Source organism: Amphiura filiformis, chromosome 15 (assembly GCF_039555335.1).
Source record: "Amphiura filiformis chromosome 15, Afil_fr2py, whole genome shotgun sequence".
Taxonomy (NCBI): domain Eukaryota; kingdom Metazoa; phylum Echinodermata; class Ophiuroidea; order Amphilepidida; family Amphiuridae; genus Amphiura; species Amphiura filiformis.
The window spans coordinates 5342910-5363593 of record NC_092642.1 but is presented as its reverse complement, the minus strand read 5'-3'; the positions used below and the strand labels follow the sequence as shown (position 1 = coordinate 5363593).

Here is a 20684-nt window from a genome sequence, read left to right as displayed (position 1 = left end):
CATTGTAAAATTAATATTGAAGCTGGTCTTCACGTATTCTTCATAATTGTATCCTACAGTATATTTTTATATATCAATCTGTGTTATATAAAAAAAGGTATTTTATATTATTTTGTATTAATTAATATTACGTTTAAACTTGGTTTTTTTCAGACAAGGGCGTAAAGGACAAAAATACGTATAGCCTATATGTATCGACGAATATGCATCACTATCAATTATAATGGAGCTGTTTTGTGTTTAGCTCTCGTTTTCAAAATATGATTTGTAATGTGGTGCCGGTATTGGTTAAAATTATTTTGATAATTTCATTTTATTTAATTAGAAATGTCTTGTACTTGTCGCCGATGAAATAATCGTATTGAGATTGAATTTGTTGTGTCCTACTCAATCTATACGAGTATTAATGCTATGATGTACAAAAAGTAAGTCTCCATTATGTACCAGATGCTCTAAAGACTAACTTTTCATAAGACAAGAAACAGTAACATAGTTTTAAGTCCAACTAAAAATGACTAAAACTTATTATATAAATGGTAAACTTTTTGATGCATATAAAAAGAAAAATCATTTGTGCGGGCGCGCGCGTGTGTATGGGGTGTGGGGTGGGTGGGGTATTTGTGTTTTAACATAGTTTCCACAACTTTTCAATAATAAATACATTATATTATAATGATGATGCAATTTTTTTATATTATAACAACAGATGAGTGCCGGGTATTTTTGTCACTGTTTTTTGATATCAAAAAATATCTTTAAAAAAGCGCAGCGATTTATAGTGCGCTACGCACAGGCACAACACCTAGGCGTTGATTCGCAAGCCTCAGCACAGGTTGTCGCTGACCATTACGGCCCGACATCATTCCATAAACCATTTAACAACAAATCAGGGACTTTGTTGCTTCAAGAGCGCACACCCTAGACATTCCAGCATACATTCACTTTCTAACTCAGTTCTGCCAAGAGAAAGAATTAGCAGTAAGTTCCTTGTCCAGGTGAATTTCAATTTTTTGCAAAATATTTGGTCAACAGTTAAATAACATTCTGTTTAAAGAAGAATATTTTATGAATGTTATTAAAACGTTTTTAATACTCGTTATATATCCCGACATTTAAACTTTCCCGTAAAACGTATGTTTGCTGGGTTTTCAATCTTTGAAGTAGCCAAACCTCCTCCGTGGTACAAAACGGGTACATTTCTTAAAAAGAGCATATCTTTAAAAGTTGTAAGCCGATTGAATTTTTTTTTCAGTTTATTAAAGCTAACGATTAAAGGTTTCTTTACATACCAAAATATATTTGATCAACTTTTCGGAAATAGGAGAAAAAGAGGCGACAAATAAAATCGCCCATTCATGGCGCGGTGGTCCCATGTCATGCTTAATAATGCGTCTGTCTGATCATTCACACGGCTGAAAAAAATCGAAGACAAAAAAAGTCAAAAAACATTACTAGCGCGCAACAATGTTTTTTTATCCATGCATGCAAAAAGTCAAGCTGTCGGACATCTATTTGGGTTCATATGATGACATTAACCTTCGAATAAACACGCGACTTGCTACTGCCGAAAATTCACCTTCACCTTAGGCCTGAAAAAAAATTGCTTGATTGGCGTAACCTGACCGACCCTAAAAATAGGCCCGACCCAAGAATTTTTTTTCTTATTTTTTTGCACATAAAAAAAAAAAAAAGAAAAAAAAAGTTCCAAAGCCTTTATCAAACGCGATTTACAGCTTAAAATGTGTAAAAATTTTTTAAATTGCCGACCGACCTACCCTAATTCTTTTTTATGTTACGCCAATCAAACAATTTTTTTGGGTCTTACCATATAAAATATGCTTACGAGTACAAAATCCGTGCGGCACCTCATGACATAAAACAAGATATAAGGACAGCGAAAAGTGAAGTGAGTTCAGTATCGTCGATGGTTCCTCTGTGTTGTGTATACCAGTGAGGGCAAATACCAGAGGTCTACTTTAGAATCTTATTTCATTTTGACTTAATTATTTTAATCATCAGAATTATCGTGACCAAATTAAATCGTGCAATATCAAAATTATATTTGCGCAATTTTTTTTGATAACCATCCGTTCATCGATTCTTCATCATGTCGAAACTCATTCTAGTTTGCCTTCTCACTACTCTGGCCGTCGTGTTATTTACTGATGTAACATCTTCTGCACCTGTTGAATTACTAGTAAGTTATTATTATTATTATTATTATTATTATTATTATTATTATTATTATTATTATTATTATTATTATTATTATTATTATTATTATCGTAAATGAAAATTCTCTTTGCGTGCGTTGTGTAAGAAAATCTAAAATCATAAAATAAAAACATAACGGCGCTAAGTTATTATTATTATTTTTTCACTGTCTTTATTCTCTCACTAACATGACTACATGTATTATGGAACAAAACATTGTACCAGAACAGCACCAGTCCAGTAACCGTGTGTACTGTATGTGATTCTGATGTGGGTACTAGAGTACCCACACGGGTACTCTCTAGAGTACCCACACGGGTACTCTCTAGAGTTCCCACACGGGTACTCTCTAGAGTACCAATGAAGTAGCTGCGCAGTAGTGTACCTCTAGGTGGCACCAATAAGAATCTGATAGTGTTATTATGAAATGCTGTACAGCACAAAACCTTGTTTACTATAAACGTTGAACATGTTGAAGTTAAAAGCATATCTACTTTTGGCGCCATTAGTTTAAATTTCCTTGGACAAGGTGAAAAAGTGGTTCATCGGATAGAATATTTTAAATATTTATTTCTTTCCAATGCTGCCAAATTTACAATACAAATTATATGATGATAAAAGTCTATAAAAAGGGGATCATTGGGTATCCAAACCTAAATGAAGGGGATCATTGGGTAGGACTTTAAAATAAATATACGCATCACTTCAAAAGCCCTCCCTCAGTAATACACTTCTAAAAAAATTATGAAAAGGTTCACTATATGCACCCTGTAGCCAGTGGTTTTTTTAGATTTCTTTTATTTTGACTGGGGAAAAATCCCAAGATTAGGAGAAATGCCCCAATGCCCCCTTGTACTTCCACTGTCTATAGCCAGGATTTATTTGACAGGGGCGCCAGACTTCCAATATGTGGGATGTTTGAGGAAAGCCAAATGTCTTTGGACCTTTTACACATATCTCTCAGAAAGCATACATTCACTTTCTAACTCAGTTCTGCTAAGAGAAAGAACTTGGTCATGTCTAAAAGGTAAAATTGGAAATTCCTCCACTTAATTATTCCATGCTGCAATATTCACCTTGTTATAGCAACCCGGACTTTACCTTGCTTACTTGCTTATGTCGACTTGTCTAGTCGGACTCCGCTGATGGCTCTCCACACGACTCTGTTCTGCATGCAGTGCTTAATGTCTTGTCTTTCTATCCCAGTGTCCTCGATTAGTTGCTTAATGTAATCTTTCCGTGGTTATCCTCTTGATCTTTTACCATGCGTAGGCTGCCACAGCAAAGCTCTGGAAGCTGCCTCTGTTTCACTTCTGGCACAGTGCCCAGCAAATCTCAGCCTTTTAGTTTTCAGCCTTTCGGAAATTGGGGAGAGATTGCCGTGCAGCTTCTTATTGGTGGTGTGCGACTGCCAGGTAACATTAAGTGCCTTTCTCAGTAGTCCTGTGTAACAACCATGAAGCGCCTTCCTAACCTTTGATGTAATTGTCCAGGTTTCTGCACCATACATCAGAACTGATTCGACTGAGGTGGTGAAAAGCTCGGTTTTAAGATTTCTAGACAGGCTGCTCTTCTATATCTTGTTCATGCTGTTGCAGGCCCTCCATGCCTGGGCTTTCCTGATGTTGAAATCCTTTTCACTGCTGAATCAGCCTGAATTATGAAGTCGTCGGTGATTCCATCTGGTGTGGTAACATAGGCAACAGTGTTCTCATAGGTGTTTCCAATAGCCGCCACGAGTTTCTCTGGTACTCCATAAGCTCTTAGAATGTCTAGCATTTTCCTTCGATGGATGGTGTCAAATGCCTTTTTAAAATCGATGAAGACCAGTGCTGCTTGCGGATTGTTGTTGTTTATCTCTTCAATAATTCCTCTCAAGGCCAGTATCTGTGACACTGTAGACCTTGGTTCATTCATAGTACAGGATCCAGGAAGGGACGAATTATGTTGCGTAGTAAGCAAATGGTTTATTTCAAATGCTATGCTGCTGATATCAATGGATTATTTCAAATGCTATCTATTGCTGGTAGCAATGACTTTATATTTTAAATGCTATCTACCGCTGATAACAATGAATGATATAAACTGCTATCTACTGTTGATAGCAATGGATTATTTTAAATGTTAATTCAAATGATAACTACTTCTGATACCAATAACATATTTCAAATGCTCTATACTACTGAGTACTGATATCATTCAATTCTTTGAAATACTGTTTACTACTGTATTAATAATGCCTTATATTTCAAATGTTATCTACTGCTGATAGCAAATAATCAATTCAAATGCTATAACTACCATGACTACTGATATCATTAAATTCTTTAAAATACTGTTTAATACTGTGATAGCAATGCATTATATTTCAAATGCTATCTACTGCTGATAGCAAATAATCAATTTAAATGCTATACTACTGATATCATTGAATTCTTTAAAATACTGTTTACGACTGTGATAACAATGCGTTATATTTCAAATGCTATCTACTGCTAATAGCAAATGATTAATTCAAATGCTATATACTGCTGGTAACAATGAATTAGTTCAAATGCTATCTACTACTGATCTGATAGTAACAGATTATTTCAATATCTAATGCTGATTGCATTAAATTATTTCAAAATACTACACACACTAAACATAAGTATTGCAACATCTCTAAAATAGAGGTTTTCAGTTAAAAATGAGTAAACACTCAAATGGCTTCTATCAGTTCTACATTACGTAATATATATCACGATTCTTCCCACGAAACAGTTAATACTAGCCAAATCACGCAGGGCGAAGTGTTATTCAATTTGGTGGTAAAATACTTACGAGAGCTTAAAATGACGGAAGTTCAAGAAATTGTTTAATGCAGAGCGGAAGTATTGGTATTTCAACCCTCTTTACAACATAACTCAAGAACCACAGGACCTACAAAAGTATATCTGTGATATTTGAATTCTTCTACACACTCGCTATGAAATGATCAATGCAAATTTTGCCAAAGCTCACTACCATTCGCAAGATGCTGTGAACTATCAAATCGCAACAGTTTAAAATAGTTGCTAACCTTAAATGGAAGAATTCACTAATTCAAAAGTTGCAAACAGTGAATAGAGAGTTTTGCGAAAATTGACCTTCTTCCATGGGTAGTTATATTTGTTTTACTCTTTACCATTGATAGCAACTGCTTCATGACATAAAATAATGCCAAAAGCAACGAATAATATAGTCTATGAATCCATATCCATGATTACCGCATGATTATTAGGTATTACTATAAAAATAACAAATTGTCCCTGTCATCATCGATCCGTTTGTATATCGCGCACGTCGGTATATACATTTTGCAACATAAAATGAAAGAAAAGACGATTCCATAGCGTCTTATTTAGAAATCATAATACGTACACAGAAAAAAATGTAGACGGGTTTTTTTAAAAATATTTTTTGTCATTTGCTTGATCCTGCTGCTGTTGCTGTAGTTGTTATCGTATGCAAGTTTTTCCGATTAATTGAATTTTAGTTAGAGGCAACCTTTTTACAAAATATTGTAGGCATTTTAGTCCGTCGTAACATTCGCAATAGTTACCCTTAACTTCTTGAAAAGCATGCTAATCACAGTTTTTAATCTCCTGACTTTTCATAGTTTGGATGATAGTGACTTCGTTGAGTTTTGATCGCGTGACAAAAGTTTATTTAAATTCGGAACTTTTAACGACAAATAAAACTGCAAATTCATGCCGCGTTGGTCTCATGCGTGCCATGTTTCAGTCTGATAAGTCGCACAGTTGAAAGAATCCAAAAAAATAAGAAGTTTAAACACAATATTAGCTCGCGCACACCAATGCTTCACAATGTAATGCATGTTTGCACACCAATGCTTCACAATACATGTTTGTTAAGCCATGCATGCAAAAAGTAATTTGTTACCTACGTCTATTTATGTTTATGTTATGATGACATTGACCCTCAAATAAATAAGGAACACTTCTGTCATGTGACTTCACCTTACGAGTACAAATTAGGACGTGCCGCGCCTCATGACATAATGCCAAAAATAAGATAAAAGGAGAGCGAAAAGTGAAATGAATTCAGTATCGTAGATGATTCCAGAGTGTTCTGTACCAGTGAGTGCAAATACTAGAAATCTACTTTAAAATATAACTTCATTTTGACTTAACTATTCTAATCATCAGAGTTATCGTGACCAAATTTAATTGTACAATAAAATTATATTTGTGCAATAAGTCTTCAGATAACTTTGCAAGTTTTCAATTTGTTCAAATATTTTTGGATAACTACTCGTTTATCGATTCATCATCATGTCGAAGTTCATTCTACTTTGCCTTCTCACTACTCTGGCCGTCGTTTTCTTAACTGATGTAACATCTTCTGCACCTGTTGAATTACAGTAAGTTATTATTATTATTATATCAAAAATATAAGAAACACCAATTTTTAATAATTTGCCATAAAATTGGTATTATATCGCGAATGTCAAATGCGTGGGGGGGGGAGTACACAAGCGATACTTGACTGGTACTGGTGCTACATTGGCCCTTAAAAGAGTAGCCACAAAGTAGCTGGGCAGCAGTGTAGATCTGAGCGACAGCATAGGAATCTGGTGTCATCGATTCGCTGTAACCACCGTTTTCAAAGAATGGTTTCTTATGAGCGGGTTCTTTAAGTTTCATTGCTATTCCGCTGCATTCACATTTGGTCCTGGCGTCCTATCGCGGCTCTATAAAAGTGAACATCATTTTTGAAATTTTCTTCCTGTAGATTAAGACGCGATATTCGTTCCGGAAGCAACAGTGTCAGTGGAGAAAGTGATTCCAATGAATCATCTAAAAGTGAAGACGCGGATGCTATAAAAAGGTAAGGTGATAAACAACTTTCAGCTAAACCAATTCTTCAGATTTTTAGACCCTATATGGTTTATGGAGGGTTTATCATATCTCTTGACCTAATCAATTTCTACCCCGAATTTCGACCAAGTATCTGATGACGGCCACATGTGTATCTAAAGCTTAGTAAACAAAGTATTCAGAATGTATGCACTGTTAAAGCCATATTATAACATTTGCTGAGGAGAACGCCCTCAAAAATTTTTTAAATTCTGGTTTTTACACGATTGTAATGTACTTTAGTCACTAAAGATACTCTGCAAAAATCAAGACTTTAGGTGCTGTAGTTTTGTCAAAATCCGAGATTTTGAATAAAACGATGAAACCGGTGTTTTATTATTACGATGGAAATATGTCGAACACGTATGCACAGTACGTACACGGCGTGCGGGATACACATACACACACATCCCGAGGATCGTACCGTATTACAACCGCGGGAGTAACATGCATGGGCGCTAGTAGTAGTAAATTCCAATTTTCTATGCTTTACCTCACTTGTTCAGCTCAAAATTAAAAGGCGACATATCTGACAGTAAAAGCTAATATTTTATGGAAAATAAATGCTAATCTATTTTTACAGAAATGTTATAATATGGCTTTAAGTATTACTGGAACTAAGACATATATATACCTGAAAGGTTCGGCAAATGTGTAAATCAGGGTGGAGAAAGATAAATGTTGTATCAAATATCTTAAGGGATCTGGAATGAGCATTTTGAGCATTTCGACAGTATTTTTGTGGGACATTCGAGCACATCAGACATATCGAATTGCATTCTGAATGTACGAAGAATGTCTTTCTGATATCAAATAATTTTCATTTTTTGAAATTCACGATATAATACAAATTTTATGAGAAATTATTAAAATTTGATATTTTTCACATTTTTGATATATAACAGTCCTCGAAGTAAATTTTATAAATCTAATGGTATATTCTTAAAGTGTATGTAGCTGGGAGGAAAAGCCGACGATCAATTGAAAATTTTGACCTTTCATATTAAAGATATGGATTTTTTACCTCCCAAAAGACCCAATGTTTTTGGGTGTTTTGGGAAAAAAATCCATATCTTCAAAACGAAAGGTCAAAATTTTCAATTGATCGTCAGATTTTCATCCCACCTACATACACTTTAAGTATATATCGTTATGAATTCGGCAGAGTGACGAATCGAGAATTTTGAGTAAATTGAGTTATTGTGTGCTTATGATTATGTTTCAGGTGATCTTTTATTTCCACCAAAAATTAATGGTAAATGTTACTCCCTAGATATCGAAATTTTGTTATTTGTTTATTAATGAATTCGACCAAAAGACGAATCGTATACTTTGCTGTACAAATCAGGTTGATCTGTAGTATTGTATAGCTGGAAACCCCGAATTTTCTATATTAAATGTCCTATACTATTATATTTGATACCAACGGATAGCTATAGGTGTTATCTATCAGTAATACCAATATAAGTACAAACATTCCCCACATGATATCGCTATGGCTTAATAATGTGAGTGCACCCTCGTAAAATCCCAAAAATTGCATGCAAAATATAGGCCAATATTGTTATTTTTGTTTTAAAATCCTCGGGTTTTGCTAAATATTACAGTGATGACTATTTTATAACTTATATAACTTCATAACGATATTATCAGATTTATAAAGTTTACTTTATAAAGAGTACTGTTAAATATCAAACATATCAATTTTTAATCATTTGCCATAAAATGTGTATTAAATTGCGAATTTCAAAAATCAAAATTATTTGATATCAGAATGACATTCTTCGTATTCAGAATGCAATTCGATATGTCTAATGTGCTCTAATGTCCCACAATAAATACTGTCCAAAGGTTCATACCCCACCCCTTAAGGCAACTGAAATTGAGCTTCTGCTGGTAAACATATTTATTGACGTAATCGAATCTTCTACCGAGGGTACTTGAATATAAAAGTGACGAACCTGTGCCTACCGGAGACTCTATGGGATGATAATAAAATAAACTTGTTTTGGTAAATATAGTCATTCAATTCGGAACCAGATGGATGGTGAAAGATAAATCTTGTAGCAGATATCTTAAGGCAACTCAAATTGAACTTCTTTTTAGTAAACATATTCATTGATGCAATCGATCTGTCTTCTTATCTAATATATGAGAATAGTTTGTGGTAAAACTAGCTTAGTTTTAAAAGTCATAAAAATATCTACCCAAGATAGGGGGGTCGTATTTTTTTTTTGCTTTTGCTCGCAATAGGGGGAAGGGTCCTAAAATTGACTCCGCTCACCAACATATTTAAGACCCCCTGCCGAAGAAAATGACACCCCCTTAGTCAAGAACGCTTATTTAAAGGAACGACCATTCACCTTCTTTCTATATGATGATAATAAAAAAGCTAGATTAAACTTGTTTTGGTAAATATAGTCATTCATTCTTTTAATTTAACAATCAAAATATGTGCACAATCTTTCGTTATATAATGTAAAATTTTTGCACCCTTTGCACGCCTTCTTTACACACACGATCAAAATTTTAATGCACTCCGCACACTTTCGTCGCTCTTAAGTTTTGGTGCGCTACTCGCCTTTGTTCCGGTAATGAATACTTTGTCTTGAGTCTGTGAAGGGGGGGCCCAAGATAGGGGTGGTCGTAAAATGTTTTGCTCGCGATAGGGGGAGGATCTTAAAAAAATTGACTCCGGTCACCAACATATTCATGACCCCCCTGCCGAAGAAAATGACAACCCCTTAGTCAAGAACGCTAATTTAAAGGAACGACCATTCACCTTCTTTCTATGGGATGATAATAAAATAAACTTGTTTTGGTAAATATAGTCATTCAATTCGGAACCAGATGGATGGTGAAAGATAAATCTTGTAGCAGATATCTTAAGGCAACTCAAATTGAGCTTCTTTATAGTAAACATATTCATTGATGCAATCAAAAAGGTTGTTTACTTTCTCCCGTGCTCTTTAACATTTATTTGAATAGTATTGTGAATGAAATAAAAGAATTAAAATGTGGTGTTCCTGTGCTTGACACAAAAATTGATCTGCTAATGTTTGCAGATGATATTGTACTTGTTGCTGAAAGTGAAAGTTCACTTCAAAGAATGTCAGACTGTGTATCAAACTGGACTAAAAGGTGGCGTATAAGTTTAAATGACACAAAGACTCAGGTAGTTCATTTTCGCACTAAAAGCCGTGATAAATCAAATGTACAATTTACATGCTGTGATACTAACATCTCTACAGTAAATGGTTATAAATATTTAGGCATTTGGTTTGACGAATATCTTGATTTTCATGTGTCTACCCGAAATCTAGCTGCTTCTGCATCCAGAGCTCTGGGAATGGTCATCAGTAAAGTCAAAGCCCTGGGTGGTATCAATTTCAATTCTTTCACCAAGCTCTTTGCCTCTTTCGTTGGTCCAATTTTAGACTACGGCAGTGGGGTCTGGGGTATCGATGAGTTTTCCTCGATTAATTCTGTGTTCTACCGCGCTTGCCGATTTTTCCTTGGTGTTGGGAAATATGTTCCAAATGACGCCATGCTTGGTGACTTGGGATGGGTTTCCCTTTGAGCGTCAAATGCAGTCAGTGGCTAGATTGTGGAGTCGTCTTTCAAAACTAGACAGCAATCGTTACCCAAGTAAAGTTTTTCAATGGTCCCAACATTTAGCAGGTAAAGGTATTAAGAACTGGTGTTACAAAGTAAGATCGTTATGTTCTAAGTTGAATTGTGATCTAATTCTGAGTATTTCTGAACAGATCGGTACTCGAAACTTAGTTAATCATATATCCGATGCTGCTAAATTGTTTGTAGAAAATCGTTGGAAAGAGGCAATCTTTAATGACCGAAGAAAGAACCCAAATGCTCGCAATAAACTTCGTACGTATCCGGGGTACGTATCGCACCTTTAAAGCCATTTATGGGACTGCTGATTATGTAAACACCGTTATGAAGAAGTGTAATAGACGGGCTTTAGCCCTCTTCAGGTGTGGATGCGCTCCAATTGCCATTGAAACGGGTCGTTATAATAACACTCAGGTACAGAACCGAATTTGTAATATTTGTAATATGAATTGTATTGAAGATGAGTTCCACTGTTTTATAATTTGTTCAACGTATAATGATATCAGATCCAATTTCTTTAATGACATGGTTAAATTTAACCCAAGTTTCTCAAATCTTTCAGATTACAATAAATTCATTTTTGTAATGTCAGATGGCAACCATTGTTGCAGGGTAGCAAAATTTGCAAATGAAATTCTCACACTTCGTCAATCTATTGTGTACACTAAGGGATAAATAAATTGTAATTATTATTTAGCTGTCTCCTCATGTACACGTCAACATCATGCTTGCTTCTGCCATGTTGCGCATTTGCGGCTTCTAGCATTTATTTTGTTCTTTTGATCTAGGCCTAAAAGCATGATGGGCGTTTGATGAGGTTTCAGCTAACATTGCCTTGTGTTTATTTTTTTTAAATGTATATGCATGTTATTGTTTTAAAAAACCTTGACTATATTTACATGTATTATTATGTGCTATTTATATGTATTATTTATGTGCTATATTTTTATATTGTATATTATTGTTTTGTCACTCATAAGCCAGAATTGGCTGGTCTCTATGTGAGAGTGTGACGTTAATAAAGATTTAAACTAAACTAAACTAAACTAAACTATATGAGAATAGTTTGTGGTAAAACTAGCTTAAGTCTTTAAGCACAGTGTAATTCAAACAACACAATGTTTGTACTTTTACAGGCGTCGCGCAGTAAGCGAAAGCGAAGACAGTGATTCGGATGAAGACAGTGATTCGGATGAAGCTGAAAATGAAGACCAGTCCAATGACGATTCTGATGAAAACGATGACGCTACTACTTCAAGAAGGTAAATTATTCAATACTTTGTACAAGATTTAACTTTTGCATACTCTTGTTAAGATTAGGGCTGTCATTTTTTTTTCGGAAGGGGGTCATGAATATACTGTGGGGTCATAGAAGTTTTAGACCAAATATAGGGGGTTATAATTTTGTAACACCCAAAATAGGGGGGTTATAGAACTATTAATGGCTGGTGACTCCAAATTTTCGCGCGCTGCGAGGGTATTCTTTTAATTTAACAATCAAAATATGTGCACAATCTTTCGTTATATAATGCAAAATTTTTGCACTCTTTGCACGCATTCTTTACACACACGATCAAAATTTTAATGCACTCCGCACACTTTCGTCGCTCTTAAGTTTTGGTGCGCTACTCGCCTTTGTTCCGGTAATGAATAATTTGTCTTGAGTTTGTGAAGGGGGGGGTCATAAAATTTTCTACCCAAGATAGGGGGGGTCGTAAAATTTGTTTTGCTTTTTGCTCGCAATAGGGGGGAAGGGTCCTAAAAATTGACTCCGCTCACCAACATATTTAAGACCCCCCCTGCCGAAGAAAATGACACCCCCTTAGTCAAGAACGCTTATTTAAAGGAACGACCATTCACCTTCTTTCTATGGGATGATAATAAAAAAGCTAGATTAAACTTGTTTTGGTAAATATAGTCATTCATTCTTTTAATTTAACAATCAAAATATGTGCACAATCTTTCGTTATATAATGCAAAATGTTTGCACTCTTTGCACGCCTTCTTTACACACACGATCAAAATATTAATGCACTCCGCACACTTTCGTCGCTCTTAAGTTTTGGTGCGGTCGTAAGGGGTGGTCGTAAAATGTTTTGCTCGCGATAGGGGGAGGATCTTTAAAAAATTGACTCCGGTCACCAACATATTCATGACCCCCCTGCCGAAGAAAATGACAACCCCTTAGCAGACTTGTAACGAGTCATGACTCGAGACTCGACTTTTCAAAAATGAAATGACTCGACTCGGATGTTCAAATTTTCCCCATAGAGATTGTACAGTGACTCGAGTCATTTGACTCGACTCGACTCGAGATATTGCAAGAAATGACTCGACTCGACCATGAAATGACGTGACTCGTTACAACTCTGCCCCTTAGTCAAGAACGTTAATTTAAAGGAACGACCATTCACCTTCTTTCTTTGTGGTAAAACTAGCTTTAGTCTTTAAGCACAGTGTAATTCAAACAACACAATGTTTGTACTTTTACAGGCGTCGCGCAGTAAGCGAAAGCGAAGACAGTGATTCGGATGAAGACAGTGATTCGGATGAAGCTGAAAATGAAGACCAGTCCAATGACGATTCTGATGAAAACGATGACGCTACTACTTCAAGAAGGTAAATTATTCAATACTTTGTACAAGATTTAACTTTTGCATACTCTTGTTAAGATTAAGGGCTGTCATTTTTTTCGGAAGGGGGGTCATGAATATACTGTGCGGTCATAGAAGTTTTAGACCAAATATAGGGGGTTATAATTTAGTAACACCCAAAATAGGGGGGTTATAGAATTATTAATGGCTGGTGGTGAGTATTCTTTTAATTTAACAATCAAAATATGTGCACAATCTTTCGTTATATAATGCAAAATTTTTGCACGCTTTGCACGTCTTCTTTACACACACGATCAAAATGTTAATGCACTCCGCACACTTTCTTCGCTGTTAAGTTTTGGTGCGCTACTCGCCTATGTTCCGGCAATGAGTAATTTGTCTGGAGTCTAAGGGGGGGGGGGGATCATAAAAATATCTACCCAAGATAGGGGGTCGTAAATTTTTTTGCTTTTTGCTCGCAATAGGGGGGAAGGGTCCTAAAAATTGACTCCGCTCACCAACATATTTAAGACCCCCTGCCGAAGAAAAAAATGACACCCCTTAGTCAAGAACGCTTATTTAAAGGAACGACCATTCACCTTCTTTCTATGGGATGATAATACAAAAGCTAGATTAAACTTGTTTTGGTAAATATAGTCATTCATTCTTTTAATTTAACAATCAAAATATGTGCACAATCTTTCGTTATATAATGCAAAATTTTTGCACTCTTTGCACGCCTTCTTTACACACACGATCAAAATATTAATGCACTCCGCACACTTTCGTCGCTCTTAAGTTTTGGTGCGGTCGTAAGGGGTGGTCGTAAAATGTTTTGCTCGCGATAGGGGGAGGATCTTAAAAAAATTGACTCCGGTCACCAACATATTCATGACCCCCTGCCGAAGAAAATGACAACCCCTTAGTCAAGAACGTTAATTTAAAGGAACGACCATTCACCTTCTTTCTATGGGATGATAATAAAATAAACTTGTTTTGGTAAATATAGTCATTCAATTCGGAACCAGATGGATGGTGAAAGATAAATCTTGTAGCAGATATCTTAAGGCAACTCAAATTGAGCTTCATTTTAGTAAACATATTCATTGATGCAATCGATCTGTCTTCTTATCTAATATATGAGAATAGTTTGTGGTAAAACTAGCTTAAGTCTTTAAGCACAGTGTAATTCAAACAACACAATGTTTGTACTTTTACAGGCGTCGCGCAGTAAGCGAAAGCGAAGACAGTGATTCGGATGAAGACAGTGATTCGGATGAAGCTGAAAATGAAGACCAGTCCAATGACGATTCTGATGAAAACGATGACGCTACTACTTCAAGAAGGTAAATTATTCAATACTTTGTACAAGATTTAACTTTTGCATACTCTTGTTAAGATTAGGGGCTGTCATTTTTTTCGGAAGGGGGGTCATGAATATACTGTGGGGTCATAGAAGTTTTAGACCAAATATAGGGGGTTATAATTTTGTAACACCCAAAATAGGGGGGTTATAGAACTATTAATGGCTGGTGACTCAAAATTTTCGCGCGCTGCGCGAGCATTCTTAATTTAACAATCAAAATATGTGCACAATCTTTCGTTATATAATGCAAACTTTTTGCGCGCTTTGCACGCCTTCTTTACACACACGATCAAAATGTTAATGCACTCCGCACACTTTCTTCGCTGTTAAGTTTTGGTGCGCTATTCGCCTATGTTCCGGCAATGAGTAATTTGTCTTGAGTCTGTTAAGGGGGGGGGGGGATCATAAAAATATCTACCCAAGATAGGGGGGGGGGTCGTAAAATTGTTTTGCTTTTTGCTCGCAATAGGGGGGAAGGGTCCTAAAAATTGACTCCGCTCACCAACATATTTAAGACCCCCCTGCCGAAGAAAATGACACCCCCTTAGTCAAGAACGCTTATTTAAAGGAACGACCATTCACGTTCTTTCTATAGGATGATAATAAAAAAGCTAGATTAAACTTGTTTTGGTAAATATAGTCATTCATTCTTTTAATTTAACAATCAAAATATGTGCACAATCTTTCGTTATATAATGCAAAATTTTTGCACTTTTTGCACGCCTTCTTTACACACACGAGCAAAATTTTAATGCACTCCGCACACTTTCGTCGCTCTTAAGTTTTGGTGCGCTACTCGCCTTTGTTCCGGTAATGAATAATTTGTCTTGAGTCTGTGAAGGGGGGGTCATAAAATTTTTCTACCCAAGTTAGGGGTGGTCGTAAAATGTTTTGCTCGCGATAGGGGGAGGATCTTAAAAACATTTACTCCAGTCACCAACATATTCATGACCCCCAAACCGAAGAAAATGACAACCCCTTAGTCAAGAACGCTAATTTAAAGGAACGACCATTCACCTTCTTTCTATGGGATGATAATAAAATAAACTTGTTTTGGTAAATATAGTCATTCAATTCGGAACCAGATGGATGGTGAAAGATAAATCTTGTAGCAGATATTAAAGCAACTCAAATTGAGCTTCCTTTGAGTAAACATATTCATTGATGCAATCGATCTGTCTTCTTATCTAATATATGAGAATAGTTTGTGGTAAAACTAGCTTAAGTCTTTAAGCACAGTGTAATTCAAAGAACACAATGTTTGTACTTTTACAGGCGTCGCGCAGTAAGCGAAAGCGAAGACAGTGATTCGGATGAAGACAGTGATTCGGATGAAGCTGAAAATGAAGACCAGTCCAATGACGATTCTGATGAAAACGATGACGCTACTACTTCAAGAAGGTAAATTATTCAATACTTTGTACAAGAGTTAACTTTTGCATACTCTTGTTAAGATTAGGGGCTGTCATTTTTTTTTTTTTTCCGAAGGGGGTCATGAATATACTGTGGGGTCATAGAAGTTTTATACCAAATATAGGGGGTTATAATTTTGTAACACCCAAAATAGGGGGGTTATAGAATTATTAATGGCTGGTGACTCAAAATTCTCGCGCGCTGCGCGAGCATTCTTTTAATTTAACAATCAAAATATGTGCACAATCTTTCGTTATATAATGCAAAATTTTTGAGCGCTTTGCACGTCTTCTTTACACACACGATCAAAATGTTAATGCACTCCGCACACTTTCTTCGCTGTTAAGTTTTGGTGCGCTATTCGCCTATGTTCTGGCAATGAGTAATTTGTCTTGAGTCTGTTAAGGGGGGGATCATAAAAATATCTACCCAAGATAGGGGGGGGGGGTCGTAAAATTGTTTTGCTTTTTGCTCGCAATAGGGGGGAAGGGTCCTAAAAATTGACTCCGCTCACCAACATATTTAAGACCCCCCCTACCGAAGAAAATGACACCCCCTTAGTCAAGAACGCTTATTTAAAGGAACGACCATTCACCTTCTTTCTATATGATGATAATAAAAAAGCTAGATTAAACTTGTTTTGGTAAATATAGTCATTCATTCTTTTAATTTAACAATCAAAATATGTGCACAATCTTTCGTTATTTAATGCAAAATTTTTGCACTCTTTGCACGCCTTCTTTACACACACGATCAAAATTTTAATGCACTCCGCACACTTTCGTCGCTCTTAAGTTTTGGTGCGCTCTTCGCCTTTGTTCCGGTAATGAATAATTTGTCTTGAGTCTGTGAAGGGGGGGGTCATAAAATTTTTCTACCCAAGATAGGGGTGGTCGTAAAATGTTTTGCTCGCGATAGGGGGAGGATCTTAAAAACATTTACTCCAGTCACCAACATATTCATGACCCCCAAACCGAAGAAAATGACAACCCCTTAGTCAAGAACGCTAATTTAAAGGAACGACCATTCACCTTCTTTCTATGGGATGATAATAAAATAAACTTGTTTTGGTAAATATAGTCATTCAATTCGGAACCAGATGGATGGTGAAAGATAAATCTTGTAGCAGATATCTTAAAGCAACTCAAATTGAGCTTCTTTTTAGTAAACATATTCATTGATGCAATCGATCTGTCTTCTTATCTAATATATGAGAATAGTTTGTGGTAAAACTAGCTTAAGTCTTTAAGCACAGTGTAATTCAAACAACACAATGTTTGTACTTTTACAGGCGTCGCGATGTAGGCGAAGACAGTGATTTGGATGAAGCTGAAAATGAACACCAGTCCAATGACTATTCTGATGAAAACGATGACGCTACTACTTCAAGAAGGTAAATTATTCAATACTTTGTACATGATTTACTAAGTTTTACCCTCTTGCGGTAATAATAAAGATGCGAGATAGAGCATGTTTTGAATATTTAATTTACACGAAGGTGGTAAATAGTCAAAGTGTTTTCTTATGAAGTGGAAATATTAGTTGGTAAAAGTAACTTTAATTTTTAAGTACAATACGGTATAAGCAACATATCTTGTTCGATCTTGGTTTTTTGCTTTTTTGTTTTTGTTGCTTTTTTCCCGTTATATTCCAAACTCCCTCAGCTAAAATGTCATGCATGTTTTGTTTCCAAAAACAGACGGCGATTTGTTCATCAGTGAAAGCGTCGATAGCTGGTGGAAGTTACTAAATCAGAATAGTGAAAGGAATCAACAATGACAGCCAAGCAGACAAAAATGATATTAATCATACGCATAAAATATTAATGAACGTACTTGAATAATATTTGAAAACGTGCAGATTATACTATTAAATCCCCTGATCTAAACAAGCGTTATGACACGTGGATTAACATTGTAAAAATAATACGCTGATCGTCTCGTATTCTTTATAATTTTAGCTTATAGTATACTGCGCCAAGAGAGTATCCTTACGCTTGGAAAAATAATCACAATTTTAAACTTGAACCATATTGGAATAAATTTGTTTTTGTAAAAGATGCACTAACTAATCCTGCACATTATGACACCACATTGAATCCAATGTGACCTCCAGAAGTAAAGTTACAAGCAATTGAATAGACGAAGGTCCAGTTTTAAAAGTGACAAATTGGCCTATACAAGGCGCAAAAAGATTCCAACAAGCGCAATAAAGAGACTACACAGTTTCTTCAAAGAAACTTTATTTAAAGCAGTATTTATTTCAGTTTTTTACTTCTCTGAACTTTTCATAACTTGCATGTTATTTGTCAGCTCTTTTGTTTCAGTTTTCTTTTGTTCCTTTTGTTTTAAATTAAAGACACACACAAATTAGCCATTTATCACTCTCAAACCAAATGTCTAGTCCGTGGAGTTTTGAATAGGCCAGTGTGTCACTTTTAAAACTGGACCTTCTTCTAATCAAATGCTTGTAACTTTGCTTCTTGAAGTCACATTGGATTCAATGGGGTGTCAAAAGTGCCGGATTAGATAGTGCATCTAATAAAAAAAACCACATTTACCCCAATATGGTTCAGTTGTGATTATTTTTCCAAGTGTAAGGATACTTTCTTGGAGCAGTATATATATTTCTGTAATCAATCTGATACAAAAATAGTTATTTTATATTATTTTGTATTAAATGTGTTTAAACTTGATTTTTTTAGCCAAGGGTGTTAAACGTATAATACGTTCATAAATTGATTTATAAAATGTTTGTTTCTCCTCCCATAGATGTTGCAATGTATTGTATTTCCAATGTTTTCAATTTTAAGAACTAAAATGCCTAAAATCACATGTTTAACATATCTATAAATATTTAAGGTCAAATCGAAGCATTTATTCCTGTATGTTTTTTCTTTCGAATAAGGAATCTGAAATGCACTAAAATTGTTCCAAATATGATACATTGTACATGTATGCCCCACCATTAATTATAATGGAGCTGTTTTGTTTTATCTCTTGTTTTCAAAATATGATTTGTAATGTGGTATTGGTTAAAATTATTTTGATAATTTTATTTTATTTTATTAGAAATGTCTTGTACTTGACGCCGATCAAATAATTATATTGTGATTGGAGTTGTGTCCTACCTAATGTAAACGAGCATTAATGCTATGGTGTACATAAAGTGTTTAAATGAATAAGACAAGAAACAGTAATAAAGTTGTAAACAATTTTGCAAGTCCTATATTTTGTCTACTTTCTTTAACACGCAAAATAAAGACAGGACAGGCCAACTAATAACACTCTTAAAGTAGGTCTACATTTCTGCGTGGTGGTAAAAACCTAACATTTCCCGCCTATTACGAGCTGATCAAAGTATAGGGCCACATCACATATAGACCACATACATGTTTACGAACACATGCTCTGTCACCTAATGACCCCTTATTTTTCCATTTGATCTGTCACCCATGTGCTCTCAGCCTCTCACCCAATGACCCCATATTTTTTTAAATTTTGCTCTCACCGCATGCCCCTTACTGTGAAAGTGTCAGCCCTACACCTCTATCCATTTCATATTGAAGTGCCCCCCCCCCCCGGCCGGGATATTACCTCAATTAAAATGTCAACTTTTCTTGAATGGATATGAAAAATTTAATTATAATTTGTCATTAAACCTATACGTTAGTATGTAAAATATTTTGAAAAATGATTCTCCATTCAAAATTGACATATGGGATATATCAGTCAGTATCTTCAATAATGGTTGAATTCATATCCATATTAGCCACACAGCCGTCATATTCCGAAATAGTGGCATGTCAAATATTCACGACAAAGTCATGCGCATATTTTTTGGGGCTTTTGGGGGCTAGCCCGGGGTAAAAATAGGGGCGGTCAAAATGAAGGGGTGGCGGAAGAAGAAGGGGCGGCAATCGAAGGGGCGGCGGAAGAAGAAGGGGCGGCAAAAAGAATTAGTAAAGTATAAAAAATTTGGAAAAAATTGTAGCGTTAGCGGTTATAATCCTTTTTTTTTCTCTCTTCACTTTTTCAAACGACCAAAACTACTATTGTACAAAACTACTATTGTACGGTACCAAGTTTTCCCATTAAAGGAGTATTTCGTGATTATGCATGATTGTGTATTTAATACACTGCTCCATAGACAATGTGTTGTAATTTCCTTCTGGTATACCAGAACGAAATTCAAATTTCAGGATATCTTTGCTTAACGAATTAATATGCAAGAAATATTTTGTACATATACAATAAGTAACCAGAGGTTTCCAGTGATATAAAACTCTCAACTTTTTTTGAGAAAAGTGGGGGATGATGGTGTGGATCAGGAAATGCCCTTTTAGGCCTAATTGATATATAACCTTTAAGTGATAATATCTAATGAATTAAAAGGGCATTTCGTGATCCACAGATTCATCACCCCATTTTCTCAAAAAAAGTTGAGATTTTCATACCACTGGAAACCTCTGTCTATAATGTTCATGTACCAACAATTTCTGGCTGATTAATTCGTTTAGCAAAAATATCGTGTGGCCTATGGAGCAGTGTAATACACATAATC

At 35.5% G+C, this 20684-nt stretch overlaps 1 protein-coding gene across 2 annotated transcripts; it reads left to right on the top strand.

Moving 5' to 3' along the window:
• Nucleotides 1-6255: 6255 nt before the first annotated feature.
• Nucleotides 6256-19343, top strand: LOC140171172 (uncharacterized). 2 transcript variants are annotated; one of them, XM_072194364.1, is made up of 8 exons: nt 6257-6619; nt 6991-7086; nt 11885-12010; nt 13242-13367; nt 14563-14688; nt 15984-16109; nt 17413-17514; nt 17821-19343. In XM_072194364.1, exons 1-8 carry the CDS (start codon nt 6531-6533, stop codon nt 17840-17842), a joined length of 813 nt encoding a protein of 270 aa, XP_072050465.1. In that variant the 5' UTR covers nt 6257-6530; the 3' UTR covers nt 17843-19343. The 2 variants fall into 2 exon arrangements, with proteins under 2 accessions (XP_072050466.1, XP_072050465.1); XM_072194365.1 differs by lacking the exon at nt 17413-17514 and having other exon boundaries at nt 6256-6619.
• Nucleotides 19344-20684: the final 1341 nt, after the last annotated feature.

Excerpts from the sequence above, each read along its gene's own strand:
- LOC140171172 (XM_072194364.1), top strand. The coding sequence starts at position 6,531 with ATGTCGAAGTTCATTCTACTTTGCCTTCTCACTACTCTGGCCGTCGTT. Across the intron at positions 12,011-13,241 it reads GACGCTACTACTTCAAGAAG|GCGTCGCGCAGTAAGCGAAA; the intron begins GTAAATTATTCA and ends GTACTTTTACAG. Across the intron at positions 13,368-14,562 it reads GACGCTACTACTTCAAGAAG|GCGTCGCGCAGTAAGCGAAA; the intron begins GTAAATTATTCA and ends GTACTTTTACAG.